General features: G+C 41.7%; 2 protein-coding genes across 7 annotated transcripts in view; both read left to right on the top strand.

Annotated features, from left to right (window-relative positions):
- LMAN1 (lectin, mannose binding 1) overlaps window positions 1-10,231 on the top strand; it is a 38,531-nt gene extending 28,300 nt beyond the window's left edge. Inside the window, exons 11-14 of one of the 6 annotated variants that reach the window (XR_014787521.1) lie at window positions 2,796-2,949; window positions 4,708-4,829; window positions 7,112-7,706; window positions 7,821-10,231. Coding sequence is in view for 1 of the 6 variants with exons in the window: in XM_084833005.1 (XP_084689131.1) it covers window positions 2,796-2,949; window positions 4,708-4,829; window positions 7,112-7,148 (313 nt within the window). In the remaining 5 variants the exon portion in view is untranslated. Of the gene's footprint in view, window positions 1-2,795; window positions 2,950-4,707; window positions 4,830-7,111 lie in introns of all 6 variants that reach the window. The other 5 variants (XR_014787524.1, XR_014787523.1, XR_014787522.1 and 2 more) reach the window with 5 other exon arrangements.
- Window positions 10,232-15,948: 5,717 nt separating this feature from the next.
- Window positions 15,949-18,323, top strand: part of CPLX4 (complexin 4) — a 34,686-nt gene continuing 32,311 nt past the window's right edge. The window contains exon 1 of the mRNA XM_084832037.1: window positions 15,949-16,115. Coding sequence (XP_084688163.1) covers window positions 15,949-16,115 — 167 coding nt within the window. The remainder of the gene's footprint in view (window positions 16,116-18,323) is intronic.

Raw genomic sequence — 18,323 nt, 5'->3', positions numbered from 1 at the left:
ACCAGCTGCAGCTTCCGAACCATCTTCAAGCATAACCCCACATAGAACACATTACAGTAGTCTAGAGGAGAGGAGACCAAGGCATGTACTACCGATGGGAGCAGATGGTCGGGAAGGTAGGGGTGCAGCCACCACATCAGATAGAGTTGGTACAGCGCTGCCTGGCTCACAGCTGATACCTGAGCCTCCATGGACAGCTGGGAGTCTGCAATGACCCCCTGGCCGCAGACCTGGTCTTTCAAGCTTTCATAGCTTGAAAAGGTTCTGAACTTAAGGTTCTGAGCTCCAGGTGGGTTCAAGAGGCAGTTCAGATAAATTTTAATATGTGTTACTCCATAAATGTATTAAAAAAACTTCCATCTGCATCAAATGAAATCTCTGAGATGGAGATGACAAATGTTCTGCAGATTTTAAGTCTTGTGCAACTGGCAATGGTTAAATGAGGAATCATTAATATCTGCAAATTTTGCATCTTAACTTCAGCTCATAGAACTAGTTAATGAAACATTATAGTGTATTTGGTTGTTTACCACAAAGTAATGATTACATTTTTTCTAATTACTTTAAAGTTGCAGTTGTGATTATTATATGACTGAATAAAGAACTTTACTAAAGACCACAGGGTAAGGTGCTAAACAAGGGGTTGCAGTAAGCCTTCTTTATCCAAGGAAATGTAAAGTTTAAGTAAATTAATAGAAACAAATTCAGTACATAGACTTTGATTATTCTGTTAACAATGAAAAGGATTATCATTCAAATAATATTTAGCTGTAGACGCTAATCCTCTTTGCAACTGGGAAGAGGCATCACAACAGAAAAAACTTATACAAACATATTGATTAAGGACCATACCTGCCTCCATTATCCAATCAGTTTAGATGTCTTATATCACCAGTTACAGCATCTGCACTTCTTATGGCTTTAATTTTCTTTTCTATAAGAGCAGAAATGAATTTATTCCCAGATAATACTATATTGCACTGATGCATACAGCAAATTAATTTTGTCATGTAAAAGGTAAATCATAAGCCACATGTTCTAAGTCTTTTGCTTATCCCTTATTTATTTATTTATTTATTCATTCATTCATTCATTCATTTCATTTCTATACCGCCCAATAGCCGAAGCTCTCTGGGTGGTTCCCTAAAGCATAGTGGGGTTTGTTTGTCATCTTGAAACAGATTTTAGCTACCTTAGAATTATGACATTATTTACAGCTTTGGAAGACTCTGATTCAAATGGGTCTTGGAAGCTTTGCAATAGCCACATGATACTTTTTGCACACAGCTGGAATCAGTGCTTGCATTGGAACATGTTGCACTCCGCATGTACATTGTCAGCTGCAGAATTTTTTAAAATAGTGGAAATTTGTGCTTAGAAGGATTAAGGCTGCAGTCTTTTACCCACTCAGTGAGACTTCTGAGTATACATGTATAGGATTGTATTGTAAGAGCTGAAATAATTTGCCATGTCAAATGGGGATTGGGGGAATGAGTGGGAAAACTGCCTCTGGGAAAACTGAAATTGACTTTTACAGCTGTGGTCCTCAAAGTGATGTGTGTCCTGCTAGAGAGATGCAATTGGCTGCTGGGCCAGCTTGAAGTCTTTCTTGATACCTATTTCAGTATGCCTTGATATGGGGCAGGTGTTTGACCAAACCTCCAGATTCAGTCAGCACAACAAGCTTCGTGTGGACTGACTTTTAACCAGGGCTGTATTTTGAATCAAACAATATTAAGTAGGTAACAAGATTTGTTGTATCCACTGGTGCACTCCCATGTGAAACAAAGCATGGGCATCCCATAATACTCGGAAACCAAGGTCATCCCATGAAGCTGAATGGTGGGAGATCCAGAACAGATAAAAAGAAGATACATCTTCACACAGCACATAAGTTAGGATTCGTTACCACAGGATATAGGGATGGCCACCAATCTGTATGGCTTTAAAATTTTAATTATTTATTTATTTTTTATTACATTTATATCCCACCTTTTTTCCTCCTTAAGGAACCCAAAGCAGCTTACACAATCCTCCTCCTCCATTTTATCCTCACAACAACAACCCTGTGAGATGGGTTGGGCTGAGAGTCTGTGACTGGTCCAAAGTCACCCAGTGAGCTTCCATGTCTTGAGTGGGGACTAGAACCCGGATCTCCCAACTCCTAGTCCAACACTCTAGCCACTACACCACACTGGCTCTTTAAAAGGGTTAGACAAATTCATGGAGGATTAGGTTATCAGTGACTACCCCCAGTATCAGAGGGAGTATGCTGATGTACACCAGTTGCTGGGGAACATGGACGGGAGGGTGCTGTTGACCTCATGTCCTGCCTGTGGGCAATGGAGCATGTGGTTGGCACTATGTGAAGAGAATGCTGGACTTGAATGCAGACCAGAATTCCTGGTCTGATCCAGCATGGTGGTTCTTATGAGTCAGCAGCTACAGAGGTCTTGGCAGAATTTTTCCTTCAGTTGCTTACTCCATTTGCTGCATCTTGGCTCGCTCATGGGAGTGGAGGGCTGAGATCCATAAGATGTCCATTCTGGCAGAATGCTTGCTGCTGTTACACTGGGGGAAGAACCCTTTGCCTGCCTTTGCTCACTCTCTTTGATCCATTGGTGAACAAAGCAAATGGTGCCAAGAAAGCTGTTAGGCTTCCAATCATAAGAAGGCCTGAGAAGCTTTTAATCTTGTCTGACGGAGGCTTACTAGAGGAGTAAGTTACTAGAGAACCTCAGTTTGGGAGGAAAAATAATTGTCACCACTGACAGTGGATTTTTGTCTCTTTCCAGAAACTCTGTGGGAGAAACATTGAGGCTTGTCAGCGGCATTCAGCATGCTGGCCCTGCTGGTGGAATCTATGAAACAACCCAGCACTTCAATGACATCAAGGAGCATCTCCATGTAGTAAAGAGGGACATCGAACATCTAGTCCAGAGGAACATGGTACTGCGATATGCGTCTAATGTCCAAGCAGTTCACTCCAGTGGGTCTTTGTGCTGCCACAGAGAGTGTGGTGATCTTGGTGTCAAGACATGCCCGTCTTTCACTTAAGCCAGTCAGAAGAAACTAGTAGCACAATTAGTATTCTTAACTTCTGTAAACTGTCCAGAGAGCTTCGGCTATGGGGCAGTATAGAAATGTTCATCATCATCATCATTATAGAACTAAGTGATGAGCTCTAGGCCCAGTGTCACAGGACACAAGTGGCTACTGAACTGAGTATGCAGTTCACTTGTGATAGTAACTGAGTGGCATCTGTAAAACTGATCATGCTCCAATATAGCTTTGTCAGGTATTGTCTGTTTGGGAAGGAGTAATGCGACCAGGGTGAATTACCATCATGTACTACAGGGCCAAACCTTGTTGTAGATCCCAGTCTTGCAAATAAGTCCACGGAAGACCCCAGCCCATGCATACCTATGTAGTTGCTAATTTGTCACACATCAATTACCTGAAAAAGGAGGGGGAACCCCTCCCAATATATCAATGTCCCTCCTGGGTCACCTAACGGCAATTAATCCCCATAGGTAAGTGGTTATTTGCAAGCCTGCCCAACCCCTTCCTGGTCCACATTCCTGATGTCAGCCAGCTTTGAACATATGTAAGCTATTTGAATGTGTCAGTTGGATATGCCTGTAAGTCTGTGGAAGGCAGTTCCTGCAGCCCTACCTATACCAGGTGTGATATATGCAAGACCCAGCTGTGAAACCATTTGCAGAGAAGCACTTGGTAGAGAAGCTTCTGTGTTTTGAAAGGAGGCAAAGATGATGCATGCAGAATACTGTTTGATCCTGCTTTTAGAGGGACTGCGCTAACATCTGGTCCCTTACCCAACCTTAGTTCTGGGATGTAACTTTAGGAGAAAATTGCTGACAAATGCTCCTGATGCAGACATGGCGAGGGGAGCAGTAGTTGCTATGACTTGACTGGTTCTTTTAGCAAAGCTACCCCTTCATGGGCCAGTTTTTCAGGCCGTTCGTAAACTGCTTCAATGTGTTTCAGTTATCTTCAGGCACTTGGATTGTGAGCCTGCACACTTGGCTGGGAGCAACTCCTCCTGGTATCACTTAGGCTTCTGAGTAAACACACTTCAGATGGTGATACCAGTCTGCTTTTTCATCTGGTACCATGTCTGATCCCTCTTACCCCTTTTGTGAATGGACCACTTGGGTGTAGCTGAATGTAACGTAGACCCTTGGCTTTATTGCTATAGTGGTCTCAAGGCATTTATTGCTTTCCTGTGGTATGCCTATGTCAAGTCATTTTGAGATCAGAGGTCCAAAATCCAAATGGCAACATTGCCGGTAAAAACATAATGGAGAAATTTCTACCCTTGAATGGTCTTGGGCCAGTTTCAGGGATTGGAATGCTGTGCATTTGCTGAGGCATACACCTCTGCAGAAGACCTGCCACCAAGAACCCTGGTCCCTACAGCTGCAGTTCCATACTGTTGTCCCCTGCTTGGCCTTTTCCTCTGTCTCAGAGAGCAAACAGTGGTGGTGATAAGGAAGGGCATCTACTCGCCTCTCAAGTCTCTTCCTGGCAAGTGACGAGGCACAGTGGTGAGGAGAAGCAGCAGCATCTGGCCTTAATTGCAATGAGGACAAGGTGGGAGGATGCCGTACCAAAACTTGTACACCTGCATGACTATATTTCTGCATTACACTTGCTGAAAAATCATTCTACCATCTTGTCTTCTAGCCATCAAATGAAAAGCCCAAATGTCCAGAGTTGCCACAGTTTCCATCATGTTTATCTACATCACATTTCTTTATATTTGTAGCAGTCCAAACAGTACTGTTCATTGGTTACATCATGTACAGGTAAGTGATTTTTTTAATTGTATTTTGCAAAATGATAGTGTGCCAGAACAGAACTGAATCAGTACTTCAGAAGTGTAAAGTAGTCCTTTCTGAGCAGACAGTAAATAGCAGGGAGGCGTAAAACATCTCATGTTTAAACCAGTTGAAAAAAAGCAAGGCTTTCCAAGTCATTGACATAGAGGGTTGATTTCCGGTGTCATCAGTGCAGGGATTTAAGTTGTGTCTTGATAACCGGCCAAAATCTGTATTTGCTCTTAGCATTTTAGGATTTCTCTGTAATACCATGCTAAGTTTTGCAGGTCCTTGTGTTTCTTGGAAGCCTCACTTATCTTTGGGAGCAAGCCTCTGTTTTCCCAATTCTGAGTTGCATAAGAGTAGGGGAAATCTCCTTGAAGTGTAATTGAGCCACAGAAAACTCTGAAAGTGAAGCATCCTACTGCTTTCCAAACCTCTCTGAGCCTTGGTGTGAGAGTCCCTGTCCTCCAGAGCCTGGAGAATGCTTGGCTTTTGCCAGATATAAAGATGGGCATTTTTGTGGACCCATGACTTTAAGAATTTTTTTAAGCACGTTTCTAGTTCTCATGGTTGCTCATAAATATCTAAGCATTCTTTTTTCTTTCTTTCTTTTTTTGCTAAAGACTTAACTGCAGTGTTGGAATCTGAGTGGGACTTCTGATAGTATGAAGTCTTCACTCTGCATATGTAAATCTCCTCCGCGGTCTTCTATTCCCAGCCCCTTTAGCACTACAAAATATTCATTCGCCCAGACTTCAGGAGTCTCAACCATTTTTTCTAGCCTGTTCCAGAAAATCTGTACCAAGAGAATTGTGCCACATCCCTTCTTAATTTGGCAGTAGGTGATAATGCTAATCAAACTATAACTGTATGCAGACATACCCAGTTTTGGAATCTGTCAGATTGAGGGAGGTGGAAATGGAAGTCTCATCAGCACCACAAGCTTGGCAGCTTCAAATAGCATACCTCTCTAGATTAAGGGTTCCCAAAATGTCAATAAGACACCTCCAAGTAAGGAAGCAATTGTTTTTTTACCTTTCCCTAGTGTCAACGTATAAGACTACCATTACCCACACTTTCCCTCACTTTAGGAGCAAGCTACCTACAGGGATAATGAGCTACTTACATGCTTTAGACTAGCACCAGTGGACAAGTTTCTAAGGGCCAAACTACATGTTGCATGGAAGTGCAATAATAGCCTTAGGGTACAATCCTATGCATGTTTAGACAGAAATAAGTTCTACAACTCCCAGTGTCACTCAGAAATAAATCCTACAACTCCCAGGGTGTGGGATGCTGGGAGATGTAGGACTTATTTCTGTCTAAACATGCATAGGATTGCATCCTTGTAGTCTCTTCTCTTTTGCAGAGTGTGTCCTTCTGAATTGGTGCTTTGCACTGGAGGAGGGAGTGCTTAAGCCTTCTCGTTCCAGCCATTTCTCTCCCCTACCTGGATTCCAAGCCATTGTTTACGAAGTTGGGAGGGACAGCTGGTGGAGAGATGTGTTTCAGAAGGATGACAGCTACAAGAAGAGTTAAACACAACCTCTCCCCGTCTCTTCTGTGCTGCAAAGTTCTTCCTTCCGAGAGTGCCTTGCAACCAAAAAGCAGCCATATGCCTATCACTGCATGCAGCTGTAATGTGACACTTACTTTGTTTCTAAAAGATCAAGGGAAGGATCCAAAGTTGTCCGGCCGCGGGTGTTAATGATGTTGTACTAGCATAAATCAACACGCACAGTGTAACTGGTTTAATGGGGAAAAGTGGCAATTTGCTGTTGGATTTCAGTGCCGTTGCTTTTTCCCATAGCACTAGTTACATTGCACAAGTGTTGGTTTATGCTAGTGCAATATAATTAGTGCTAGTGGTTGGACATACCCCAAAACATTAGTGGGAAATAAAATAGGTCAAACTGGTCGTACTTCCACCAGTCTCTTTATTTAAAACCACATGAAATAATTATGAAAACTAGGCTTGAGCTGAGCAAAGCTAGCAACTAGCCTGTAGGTCTGAAGGGTGCAGTCAACTTAATTGTTTCAGAGTGAGATGGAGATGATTCATGCTTGTCCTGCAGAGAGCTTGGTTCTAGTCTTAGCTGTAGAAGAGGAAGCTCAGGCTGGTGCCATACCACTCTGGCCAGCCTTTGAGCTCTTTCTCTGAATTCAAGAACATTCCTGGATTTGAAAGGGGTACTGCCTTATTAAAAGAGGAAAAAAGCTTTCTATGTTCAGTTTAGCTAATTGATTTCTCTTTTCTGTGTGTGCAGGAGTCAGCAAGAAGCAGCAGCTAAGAAGTTCTTTTGATGGCCAGTCTGTGTGCATTCAGTATGCGCATGCAGAGCATTATGCAAGTTGTGAATGAGGGAAATGTTAGTGTTTAAAATGCTTCAATATTTTAAATTATTGAGTTTTTTTTTACTGAGTACACTGAATTACAAATTACAATGTTGTAAAGTTGACAATAATACTGAAGCAAAAACGAGGCAAATTCGGCCCTTGATCTTCCAGGAGAAGTTGGAACATGCCCCTTACTCTACTGTGAAGAGACTTCCCAGGTAGTGTACTGGAACAGAGGTTTTGCTCACACTGATTATTACATTATCTAATTGGGGTGGGGGAGTGAGATTGGGGTGGGCAGGAAGACTTGATGTGAAATTTTTGTTACATATCTGAATTTTGTTTACAGGAGGGAATCTTAAAATTGCATTCCCCTTCTGTTTTATGGAAAGAGGTTGCAAAACTGTCAGTAATACTGTGGGTGGGCAATGTCATTCAAGTAGAGTTATAATGTTGCAGGTCTACCTTTTTTAAAAAAAGTGCAAAAAATGATCAGCAGAAGCATTTAATGAAGACAATTCTAGAGTAGCCTTGGCCAACCTGGCAGCCTCCAGATGTGTTGGACTACAATTACCATCATCCCCACATAGCATGCCCATTGGCTGAGGGTGATGGGCTTGTAGCCCAACACATCTGGAGGCTGCCAGGTTGGGGAAGACTGCTGTAGAACAGCAGCTCAGTTCTCAATGGAATTTTCTTTTGCATAAGGGGAAAAAAGTCTACAGAAAATCGTATTCCTTTCCAACATGTTTTGCTATAGTTCTTTGTACTTCTGACACTGACCATACTTTTGTAGGAGTGTTCTTTAATCTCTCTTCAGAGAAGAGATCTTACCATGCACAACTTTAAAATTTGCCTAACCTGAGAGCGTACATATAGCATAGCAGTGGTCTCCTTTAAAAACAGTCACTGAGCGTTGTTGCAAACCACACAGTTGTTACAAAGAACCCTTCTGAGTGGCACAGCTGTCTCCAAAACATTGGATAGTTTCGTCAAGGAACATTGTGTGTACACACTGACAGCATTCTTACAAATTGTCCTAATGTTTATCCTCTCATTTTTACTGGACCAGTATTGTGTGCTAAAAAAAATAAAGACTGCAAATATTCTGTCTTTATCAGCCTTTATCATGTAAACATTCTTAGAGAGATTCCCAAACAGAAAGTATTTCACTTTGCCTTATTTAAGTCTTGTAAATTGTCCTTGTATTGCTGCCATCAAGATTTGTTTTTAATGCCCATGGAAATTGTAACTGATTAGATCTCTAATATCCTTAAATTATCCTTAAATCCTCTAAACTGAAAATTTATCAAAAGGCAGCTCTAGTCTTACCATATTCAGTATTACATATGTTGAAGGCATTGACCCAGATAACTTTGAGAAATGGAACAAATCTATGCAATAGTTACTTGTCACTCGGATATAACCTTTCCTCCCATGACATTGGCAGCATTATGTGCAGAATTGTAGATGGCAACAGTTTCTCATCAGGTTTTTATTTACAGCTGCTAAAAGAATCTGCTGCTCAAAATTAACCATTCATAATTAACAAATAAGGACGAGTAAAGAGTAGCATCATTTTAACCAACTGAAATTACAGAAGAGGGCAATTTGCCCACTCAGTTTCACACCAGCAAGTATTTTTACAGGTGCCTTGGACAAATTAATACAAAAAAGATAGTGTTGTAAAAATGACCTGCTGCCCAAGGGATTGCTAGTGTTGAACTTTTGCCCTTGGCTTGCTCCCACCAGCACCAAAGAAGATGCAACTTCTACTGCAGAAAGACTTTTCAGTGCTTTTTATGCTGAAAGAACTGATTCTGTTGGGGTGTTTCTTCTCGCAGTAACTTGTGGTAAATACAAATCCACTTGTAGAGCACACCTGTATTTTGTTTTGGCATAATGTGAATCTTCCCAGCTGTGATGCATTCAGTTTGAGAATTAAAATATTGAAGCAACCAGTGGTATGGTATCTTGTGTTCGGATGGGATAAAACGAAGCTTTGAAGCCTCTTGTAGACTGGAATTCATACCACAGCACTGCTTTTCTGGAAGGCTGCAGCTTTGTGAGGGAGGAAGTCCAAACTAGGCCTGTTTAAAAAGGCAGTGTTCTTCTAAACAGATGCAGATGACTTTGTGCTAGTGAAAATGTGTAGGGGTTTGCTACCTAACCCCTTCAACTTCTGCATATATACACACCTATGTGATATACTTGGATCTAAGCCAATTTGGTCCCATTTGAAGTTCAGTAGGCATGTCCAGCACATTGACTAGTGTGTTTCAGTCATAATTATTTTCAGTATGGCATGTGGTCAGATTTAAGCATTTTATACTCCAGTCCCACACAGGTCTGCTCAGAAGTAAGTCCCAGTGCATTCAGTGGGGCTTAGTCACAGGTGCAGAAGCTTTCCCAAAGCTAGTGCCCTCCAGATGTTTGGGACTACAACTCCCAGCATTCCTGACCATTGGCCATGCTGGCTAGGGGTGGGGGGAGCTGGAGTCCAAAACATCTGGAGGGCACCAGGTTAGGGAAGGCTGGGGTATAAGATTCCAGCTGTAATGTTTTTAATCTCCAATAGGCTCCCACTTTGTTGCCTTGCCTGATGAAAATATTGGGGCCAAAATCCCCATTTTTCCTACACAGGACACGCATCCATATACCAAACATTTTACGAATGGCAAAGTCATTGGGTTTCTAACTGGTGTCTGTATGCTCTTCTTTAAACCACAACAGGTGTTAACAATTTACAATCCAGTATAAAAAACAACTGATGTCAAATTGGGTGTGTTAAATCACTGTTGCACATGGTAATGCTGATGGGGAAAGCTGAAGCAAGTAAATGTAGAATTCTCTTAAATATATGTTTGTAAAGCCACCTCCTGTAAGTGAATTCCACAGTTGTTTTGTGGAAGCACTGCTGAAGAGAATTGTATTGTCAAATCTTGTACGCTTAAAAAAAAAAAAGCTGTCCTGTTGTCTCAAAATTCAAGCATTTAAGAAAATCAAGCATATTTGAATAAATATTTTTAGCCAGTCTTGTTGAAATTTGTAATTTGGCAAACATTTATTGGTGGTGGGAAGGAGAAACCTCATCCTTAGCCTGTTCATATTCATCATGATCAAATATCATACTTGCATAACTTTTAGAATATTCTATGGATAGAAAGAAGATCCTCAACTTTTTGTTAGCCTAGTACGATGTACTCTTAAGTGCCACTATCTCCAGACAGGTTACTAGACTGCTTTTTTTTTTAAAGGAACTTATTAAGGCCCAGTTCAAGATGTTTCAATTTTATATAAAAGCAAAACCATTTTGTGACACATTTCATCCAAAATGCTATCTTATTTCAAAAAGGGAAGTTCATGCTTGCTGATTAACAAATGGTAAGCTTGGATTACCGAACATCGTGTCCTTTTTTTTTTTTTAGGAGTAGGGTGTGCTTTAATTAGAAAGGTACTAAAGTGCATTAAGAGATTAGCTAAGGCCTCTTCCCATATTTTCTGTGAAATGGTGACTGTTGCGATGCCCAGTTCACATGGAATTCAAAAGGTTATTAAAGGTATACCCAATAATTTAGTTTACTTTTTTCATATATCCCAGAAAGAGTGTGTTATAACACAGTGTCCCTGACCCAAAGAGATTCCAAGCTATGGGGAATATGTTGCAACACCTTATGGAAATCCCTATTAGTCATGCATTAAATTCTACTCAAATCATGCATATCCACCCCTTTAAATATGTATAGAATAAAAGCAGTGTTACTAGTCCTTGTAGTAAAATTCACTACTAACCTGCTTATTGAACTTCTTCCAGTGGTTTCAAAACTTGGATGCTTTTCTTCACCAATTTTCTGCCTGTATACCATTCACTTTTCTTGCATTTCTTCCGTATTATCGAAATTGATTACTTCGTAGCTTGTCGTTCTTGCCACATTTCCTTTCACATCAACCTATATTAGTCCATGAGTCCACGCCTATTGATGGCCAGAAACTGCAACCTCCTCTGGGGATGGGGACCGTGCTATTGCGTGGTAGGGTCCATCATCAGCCTACATCTGTGAGCCAAGATTACAGTAAGTGGGGGTTCTAGTTAGGAAGTAATCTTAAGTAAACTCGGTTATTTCTGGACTAGAACCAATGGTATTTACAACCTTAGCTATCACATGCACAATGGAGGGGCAAGAGAGATGGCCTGCTGTTGAACTCGGGAGTCTGTTCCTTAAAATCATAGCTTTGGAAAGGATCTTGGAATTCATTTAGTTCAACCTCCTGCTGATGCAAGAAATCCATTACTACAGAACCCATGGGTGGCCATCCAGTCTGCTTAAAAACCTAACAAATGAGAGTCCACCATCTTCTGAGGCAGTCTGTTCCACAGCAACATTTTCCCTCAAGTTTAGTCGAAAACCTTATTTGAACTTAGTGGCTTGGGTTCTACCCTCTGGACCAACAGAAAACAAATGTGTTCTATCATCTGTGGGACAGCTCTTCAAATATTAGAAGATGGCTATCGTAACATCTCAATCGTCTTTTCTCCAGGCTATACAAACCCAACTTCATCAACCTTTCCTCATAGGACTTTTGTCTCTGAGCCCCTAAACATTTTTGTTGCCATCCTCTAGACATTCCAATTTGTTGATATCCTTCTTTTGAAACTACTGCCTTCAGGGGGACATTTGGTGATGACCCAAGAGAGGGCCTTTTCAGTGGCTACTGCCAGGCTGTGGAACCCACTCCCAAGGGAGGCTAGGTTCATTCCCTCTCTGCTACCCTTCCACTGATAGGCAAAGACTGCTTTATTTAAAAAGTGGGTCTGTTGGGTTGGGTGCTGTTTTTAATGTTTTATATATAGTGTAAGAGTTAGGTTTTTATTGTATTTTAATGTATTGTTTTAATTGATTTTAATTGTGCCTGTAAGCCACCTTGAGTGCCATTTTTTGGTAGAAAGTTGAGGTACAAATCAAAGAAACACTTTCAGTACCAGGCTTGATTCCAGTCAAACCTCCTAGCCCCCTGCTTGAACCCTTGACATTGGAGTCTAAGCTCCTGGTCAAGATTAAGACTTCTTCCAACCAATGAAAATCACCACCTTTGGAGGTGAAAAGAATAAGAAAAAGAGATGTCAGCCTCTAGAGAAAACAAAAAGCTGCTTAAATCAGGTCCCTCTGGCCTGAAGCAACCATTGGGATTGGCAAGTGACCAGTGGACCCAGCAGCTGCTGGATCCAGTGTTGTTTTCTCCTCCAGTACCAGATGTTGGAGAAGTTTGCCATTGTGTTTCCTAATATTCCACCAATAGAGAAGGCATCCCCAGCTCTTTTGTTGCATGAGATGGCTAAGGGACAGTCTTACTCTGAGGGAGAGATTATTAACCTCACTATGGAGGATCCACAGATAGCAACTATTGCACCCTCTACTGGACCTTGTTGGTAACATTCTCTGAGAGTGGTTTGTCATTCTCCAACACTTTCGCACTCTTTGTGTTGATCATTGTTGGATCAATACTATGACAAGTAGAATCGATCCTGAACATACCAATCCTGATCCTGTTAACCCTCTGCTTATTAGGACTGGTTTTCCCCAATACATTTTTCTCCCAGAGTGTTGTAGGTCCCACATCCGTAGCGATAAATTCTGGGGTTATACGTACTGTTCATCCTCATCAGTATTGACGCAGGTCCCATTGTCACACTATCATGAATGTTACCTGCCTTCTGCTACAGTCTCCAAGCCAACTCTGTCTCCACCGCAGCTTTTGGAACAGAAAGGTTCTGGTCTTAGTGCTGTTCTTCTCAATTAGACATCCACTGTAGTTAACTTTGGTGGTGACTGCCCCACTCACCTCACTTCTTCCTCCTTCAGTATGAATGTCATTTATAACTGTCCCGTAGAGGCTCTGAAGGCTATGTCCTTCTTGTTGGAGCCCTCAGTGATGCTACCTTTTACTTCAGTTTCCATGCATCCTCTGCTGTCAGTTTTGACCTCAGCTGTTCATGTTGGAAGCCCTGACCCCAAAGCCAGGAACTGCCTCGGCGTTAGTTATTTTAGTACCATCCTCAGGGTAGGGGAGCTACCATTGGACTCTGAGTCCTTGTCTTTGGTCACTCCCATTTTGTTGCCATGCCTGATGAAAATATTGGGGCCGAAATCCCCATTTTTCCTACACAGGACACACATCCATATACCAAACATTTTATGAGTGACCGCTTTCTCTGTCCAATATCAGAAAGAATCAAAACTCCTTACCATGTTCTGCAACAGGATTGTGAGTTCCTCTTCCAGCATCCCATGCCCAAATTCATCTCAGTGGAGTTGATGCAGTCCAAGTCTAATTCAGCACGTATGGACAAGACGGGAAGAAGGCTCAGTGTGCTGGGTCAAAAGATTTACTACCACTCTTTTTCAGGGTAGCAAACTACCAAGCCTGCATGTCAATGTACCAACACTTTTTATGGGAGGAAGCGGCCTAATTCTTCAAGCACTTGCCAGATGACGAGCAGGTATTCGATCATAAAGCCTCCCACCTGACCAAACAGCAAATTAACACATCCCAGTGCATGGCCAACTATAGCACAAAGTTCATGGTGGCTGCCCTAACCTTGAGGAGTCATGTCTGGCTGCAGTCCACTGCTCAAACCTAGGAAGCAAAGCACCTCATACAGGATCTCCCCTTTGATTGGAGGGGGCTTTCTAGTGAGTCCACTGATGACACTTTGAGCAGAAACTTTTTTTGACTGCTTGTTACATGGGTATTATAGGACAACAAACAACCTATGGGCAGTCCATCATTGGCAGAGATCCTCTTTGGCCGAACTACATCCAGGTCCCATTCATTTCAGGGATCTTATTAGATGGGCTCGAAGGCTGTGGAGGGGGGGGGGAACTTTGACGACTAAGCCAAAGTGTTCCAACCAATGCAGGAAATTGGACTCTTCAAAATGTTTGCCTTGATTGCCCAGCCACCATCGCTCGAGGTCCACCTCCACCTGTGCTTGGGATTCACCTCAGGGATTTTGCCAGTGCATGGGAGGAGGTAGCCATAGACCAGCAGGTGCTCACCATCATCGGGGTTGGGTGTGTGATAAGAGATGTTCTCTATCACACCACCAGCTTGTCATCTCCATTAAAAGAGTAACTCCTGGCACTCCTCCAGAAGGGGGCAGTGGAGACAGTGATCATGAGGTCTCAAGCAAGGGGATCCTACTCAGTACTTCATCATACCCAAGAAGGATGCCCAGTCATGGATCTTTGTGATCTGAACACCTTCAGCAGGCCCAGGAAGTTCAGCAGTTATGGCGTTCTCCCCTCACTCTGCTGAGGAGACTGGCAAGTGACTGATCCTGAGACCTTCCACATTCAAAACATGTGCTCTACCATTGAGTTACAGTCCCTCCTCTAGATTTTTGTTTTATCCTGCGTTTATGCTATTTCCCTCTCTATGGTGATGTTGCTCTTTCGTTAAGAAATCTGGCATACCATTTTGAATGCTAACAGTCAGATTATGTGTTAAAGTGTAGATCAACCTTCTCTAACCTGGTTCCCTCCAGATGTTTTGTACTTCGACTCCCATCAGCTCCAGCTACCATAGCCAATGGTCAGGAATTCTGGGAGTTATAGTCCAAAACATCTGGAGGGCACCGGGTTGGAGAAGGCAGGTGTAGATCATGCAAATAAGGGGGAAACGATTGCCGCATACACGCACATTTGCAAGGCACACATGACTGTGACCTGCTTCTCACTGAGGTGGTAAACCTGTGTCTTGCCTGTATCACTTCAGACTAGTTTGTGGCTTACATAATCTACTCTCCCTTCTGCCACACACACACTTTATCCTCGCAACAACCCTGTGAGATAGATTAGGCTGAGAGACAGTGACTGGATCAGGACCACTTCGTGAGCTTTGTGACTGAGTGAAAATTTGAAGCTAGGTCTCTTGAGTCCAACACTCTAACCACTGCATCACTCTGCCCCTTCATCTACATATCCCCATCCTGGGTTGTATTCCATGATCATGTTAAGTATAATTGACTGTCAGGAATGTCCTGGTGGTTGTTTTAAATAGAGAGATTAGTACCTTGTTCCAATAAGTTTGGCGTAATTTTCCATTGGCCAGCCACAAACCACTGAGGAATCTGAAAGAGAAGAGTGGACTGAAAACCAGTGCCCAATGGGATAAAACAATATTAATGGATAAAAGGATTAATTCTCATTTAATGAAGAATCCTATTGCTCCCTCCACAACCACTATAAATCTCTTTGGCTCCTGTCTATCAAACATGATTTGCTGACCTGTTCCACAGTTCTCAAGTAATCATCCGGGTCCTACTATTTAAATTATGAGCAATGGGACCCATTAGATTAGATGCATTTTTTATGCTCGAACGTCTAAAAACCAAGGAAAACTTAACATTGTCTCAACATCAATTGTGTTTTTTTGTTTTAGAATTAAAATTGGCTTAAGGCATTAATATAAAAAGTAGGTAGCTGCATCTAATGTTTTTTTTTCTCTGAGTAATCTGAACCATCTGCCTCTGGATACTAAGGAGTTCACTGCCTTAATCCAGATTATGGCTGACAAACTGTTTTTGGTATACAGTTTTCAATAGCACTGTGCCCTTCAAGAGCTGTCCGGGACTGTAGAAATTTCTCATTTGCCGACTAGTTTATTCTTTTCTTTCCGGGTTGTGTTTTTCTGTTCTTGGTTTGCTTATCAATTTTTGTGGGGGGGGGGGTTCTGGGGGGTGAAGAAGAAGAAGTAGAAGAAGAAAATGGCTTTCCTAATGAAAAGTATGTTGAGCAACCAGGTGAAAAATTTGGGACTTGGTAGAGGGGCCGAAGAAAACAAGGAAGAAGCTGCACCTACTGACCCAGCCACAGCAGCAGGAATGACCCGGGAGGAATATGAGGAGTATCAAAAGCAAGTGATAGAGGAGAAGTGAGTACACATTCCCATATTGTCACCACATAACTGATTCATACTGTCTCTGTTCACAAGAGAATGAAACCAGAAGGGGGGATATAGGGTTGGGTGCAGTCTCTGTTCTGAAGAACCTCCACTGATTTTTTTTCCACCTGGCATTACGTCCATGAAAATTACACCGCTGCATTTGAATGTCCATCTTCCAGATTCCTAGGAGAGAAAAAAGAGAAACACCTTGGATGTCCCAGCTACTTCCTCCAAAATATCAACTACAAATCTGTATTTTTACTTGGTATTTCACACTGTCCCTACCCGCTCAAACATATTTTGATCAGTTAAACATTAAAAAAAAGTTTTTATATTTGCCTACATTAGTTGGTTAGTTTTTTAATTTTACTTTTGTAAACTTAATGAATGGTACAACAACAACAACAACAACGTTAGATTTATTCTAAACACACACTCACACACACACACGGTTAATGTTCAATGTTACATAAGCCTCCCTCTGAAAATACCAGAGTGTGCTTAAAATCCCTTTTCGCCTGCATGATTCATATACATATGCAAACATGGCATTGGCTATCATTTAATTCTCTTTACCTAAATGAGAGCTGATATAAAAATGATAACTGTGAACATTTTCGTTTGTCTGCCCTTTCTTCACTCACACACACACACCCCTACATCGTTGTTAAAATGAAGTCGGGTATTTGTAGAAAAGGGTTTTAAAAAACTGCTTGTCAGATATCCAATTGCCAATGATATCAGTAATCTACCTGTAAGGTCACGCAAAGCAAAACAAAATAAAAAGGTTTCATAAAAGCAGCCACAATTTCTGCTACAAAAATAATTGAATTTCAAATCTCCAGTGCATCATTTCACTAATGATCAATTATATAATGGTTGGCTAAATCCCACTTCTAAGATGATTATGGGTAAAATGTTAATGACCTATGGAATTTAAGGCAAACCAGACTATATTTAGAAGTACCCATTTTTGTGACATGGGTTTAGAAACGTATGGAATCTCAAATGCAACTTCTTTGTATTTTACACTTATTAGACATTTTCTCAAAAGTCCAACGGGGGGAGGGAGGGAGTCAATCCTGTCCATTCACCAGCACTTTCCAAACCTGGAATGAGCAAATAGTATGTGTTTAATGATACCTTTCAATAATGTTTTTGAATGAGGTTTTTTCAAGACTAAATTGTGTTTCCTCTTAGCAGAAAATGAAGTTAGCATGCTTTTCAAGACTGGAATTAAACTTTGTACCCAGGGCAAATATATAGAACGGAAAGAAGCAGCCGTTATGTAAATGGGTGATTGAGTCATCAAGGGAATTTGATAATAGATGTAACATTCCCTCCCTCCCCCCGCCCCCACTGCTGATATCTCAGTTTTATAGCTGGACAGACTGTTTCGCAGAGGTTAAATGATTTGTCAAAGGTCACCCAGTGAGTCAATGGCTCAGACTAGATTAAACCCCTTCTTACCCTCCTGTTTTCCTCCTGTTTTCCTGTACTTACTACATTATCAATGTTCAGAGCACAGTAATGCTGTCAAGCTGTCAGTAATAGATGTGTGCAAAGGACAAATGAGAGATAAAGGCTTCATATAATACATACTCAAATACTAGGAGTATACAGATACCACAGTATTATATGGCAGAGCACTGGAAAAATTTTAACTGAGTTTCAGATTCACGGATATATCTTGCTACTTCAGTTAATTAACTGCACTTCAGAGCACTTCACTCACTCTATCATATGGCAGGTTGGGTTGCCAGATAATCAGGAAAAGATGACCTGACCTGCTCTTGAGCCTTTAACAGCATCTTGATCAGCAAGGGAAGTTATTCATGGGGTGGAGCTAAAATCAGCACCTACTAACCCTTTGCATCACACTGCTGTTAAGGACACAGCTACAGTGTCTGGTTGAAATGTGGACAACCCTAATTATAGGGTGGACAGCCCTACGTGGAATCGCTAATGCATAAAGTATGGTCTGCCTGGACAGAGAAGGAAGAGCTGTGAATGAATTATCTCCACTATACACAACCTCCAGATTGAGGCGAGATAGCATTCCTTACTTCCTCTTTGCTTCCTGACAGTCATGTTTACTTTACAGGAACAAGGGACAGAGGCCTGCTTTGGAAAAGGAGGCCTAACCCTGTCTTTCACTCTACCTGAGGCGATGATGATGAATGGGAAGAAAAAATA

This window comes from Heloderma suspectum, chromosome 2 (assembly GCF_057233095.1).
Source record: "Heloderma suspectum isolate Gila_16-S chromosome 2, 16-S_ref, whole genome shotgun sequence".
Lineage (NCBI taxonomy): Eukaryota > Metazoa > Chordata > Lepidosauria > Squamata > Helodermatidae > Heloderma > Heloderma suspectum.
This window is presented reverse-complemented; position numbering and strand designations above follow the sequence as displayed.